The sequence below is a fragment of the Anopheles aquasalis genome, chromosome 2 (genome assembly GCF_943734665.1).
Source record: "Anopheles aquasalis chromosome 2, idAnoAquaMG_Q_19, whole genome shotgun sequence".
NCBI classification, from domain to species: domain Eukaryota; kingdom Metazoa; phylum Arthropoda; class Insecta; order Diptera; family Culicidae; genus Anopheles; species Anopheles aquasalis.
This window is the reverse complement of record NC_064877.1, coordinates 45797501-45800000: the sequence shown is the minus strand read 5'-3', so window position 1 is coordinate 45800000 and position 2500 is coordinate 45797501. Positions and strand designations below refer to the sequence as shown.

The following is a 2500-nucleotide window of genomic DNA, read 5'->3' as shown; positions in this document are numbered from 1 at the left end:
AAAAAAATTCTCACGTAAGCGAATATTTTATGTTTCTTCTCTGTCATCAATTATGCGAAGGATGTTTCGCTTAAATATTGGTGCCATCCTCCCGTCTTGGCCATTGTTGGTCGATTTGGATCCGTTATACTCGTCGCTGATTTGATTGCACGAACATTCCGATCGATAGACGTATGGTGCCGGTTGCTGGATGCCGTTTGTGTGATACTTTCGCTTTCTGGATATGTGCTTCGTGCTCGCTATCCGTGTGTGCGATGCTATCATGCGATTCCAGATGACGTAAGCCCACCAACACGGAAACAAGGCACCTAAAGCATCGCCGTGTTAAGGCCCTGCCCGGTCCGACATTAGTCCGCCGGCAGGCCAGCAGGGATATTTACCTTCATTTGATCGTAAAATATTCACACAAAATGGATTCGATTGTATATTTGTATCATGCTTTGATAAACCCATTACTTTTCTGCAGATTTTACGATTTATTTGGATGTGCTTAGAGTTTACCAATTTGATAGAAATTAAGCAACTCAAAATCGGATATCTTAATGTCCCAGTTGACCTTTTGGACAATTTTCGCCGACCTTCTGTCGTTATATTCTAATAGCGGGTAGAATAAAAAACGATGTTTATACCGATGAAAAGGAACAGAAAATGGAAATTTGAGAGAAGGAATTAATCTTCAATCAAGCTATTTTTCACGATTCATGCCAAATTGGCTTAGCTACGGATAAAGGCTTCCGCATATCACATCCCTGCTGCTCTGTTGCATGCTCAAATTGTCGGAAAACATGTAAGAATCCAATTTTTTCCGCCACATCACATGTGCTCCGATGCGGTTACGTTGATCCCAGACATAACATTCTCCCAGGGCAACGAATGGGAACGAATCCAAAGCAACCAGTGCGGAAGAGATTCTTGCAAACTAAGCTTTGGATATTTTGATCTCCGTGCCGCTTCCCTTTTTCAGTTATCAACTAATGCTTACGGTATGGGTCGAATGCCTTTTTAAATATTTAAGTAGCATCGATTGGGCTCCCCGCTATAAAGTTTGAGTGTGAGAAAAACGGAAATATACAAACCAAACTCTTCAGTCCACAGTGCTTTTGCTGACTAGTGCATTCCTCCCATATTTAGGAGCGATTTTTATTGATTCACATACTATATTTTCTTAATTGCATATAGCTTTCCAGCTATTTCCTCCAACAAATTAATGAATTGAATGCTTTTCCTGAAAGTAGCTGTGGTTCGACACACAATAATGCATAAGTACTGGTGTTCAATGAAACATTTGGGTCCCCCCGCTTCAAGAATGAAGACCAAATTGAGCGTATTGTACAGGCGGCTTGCTAATAAAAGCGAAGAAATATCAGATTTCGCCTTATCGATCCCTTAGAACACTCCGCCGTCGTTTCCAGCATGCCAATGACATCATTTTTCATCATCATGACTGTTCACAGCTTCATCGTAGTAGTCAATGATTATGTCTGACGAAGTCCTAGCATAGAAGGGGAGTGGCGACAAAATGCACACCATCGACCCGAGTCCGTCGGGTGTAAAGATAAATTCGAAAATTTTGAAATTCGAAAGCTGTTGGACATAAAATCCGGTTCGGAAATCGCTTCGGTGAATCTTGAAACCCTTTCGGCTTCGTCAGACATGATTAAAGCATTAATTAATAGCTTTTCCTGGTGTCCATCTCGCTGTCATCACAGAGGAATAGCGGTTGTCAATCATCCTATGATGAAACATACTTTAAACTAAATGGTTTTAAAATAGAAAAATCAATCCAATAGATTGTGGATTTAACTGAATAAAAATAGTGCTTTCGCATATTCAATGTTCAACGTATGCTCGCTCCTATCTGCGACCAACTTTTATTATTACATCCCCGGTAAATCTTCGTTGCGCTCTGCGTCATTGTGAATTATGCTCAAATTGGCACTAATGGGATAGGATGTTTTTTAAGCGACGGACTACATCTCAAGCAAGGCGGAACTTATAATAAGGACGAATTGGTTGTGATGTCACGTCAGTCAATGTATTTTCGAATATTTTTAACAAGCAGCGTCATACCGGATAAGACATCCTAGCTATATACTGAGCGCAAGATAGTAACATTGAAGTTGCGGAGCAAACATTGTAGACGTAACAGTTGGTTGTTTGAAAGCCTAAAAAATTAACGTGAATGGTTTAGAATTGTTTCTAGCATAGTGTAATCGTCGCAGAGTTCATAGTAGCAATACGATAATATCTAGCTCAGATTCAGAAGCTGTCTATTTTTTAGCGTAGCTCGTATTTGCTTTGCACTCTCCTATAGTTTCAACACGCTACTCAGCAAACCATATTTTCAATCCACATTTCTTTCTCTCTTTCTCTACGTTCTCTTTTCATCATCTACAATCAGCTTCGATTAACGAACCGCCCTTGCCGAGACGGAAAAAGTGTCCGGAGCTCGCGTATCGGACGAATGAATTCCTGGCGACTCGGGCTCATAATGACGCCG

The 2500-nt window shown here is 40.7% G+C and overlaps 1 protein-coding gene across 7 annotated transcripts in view; it reads left to right on the top strand.

Moving 5' to 3' along the window:
- Window positions 1-2500, top strand: part of LOC126569918 (serine/arginine repetitive matrix protein 1) — a 25981-nt gene that overhangs the window by 6919 nt on the left and 16562 nt on the right. For all 7 annotated transcript variants that reach the window (XM_050227327.1, XM_050227329.1, XM_050227328.1 and 4 more), the window contains one exon: window positions 2402-2500. This exon is cut by the window's right edge and continues 53 nt beyond it. In XM_050227327.1, the coding sequence (XP_050083284.1) occupies window positions 2402-2500 (99 nt within the window). The remainder of the gene's footprint in view (window positions 1-2401) is intronic.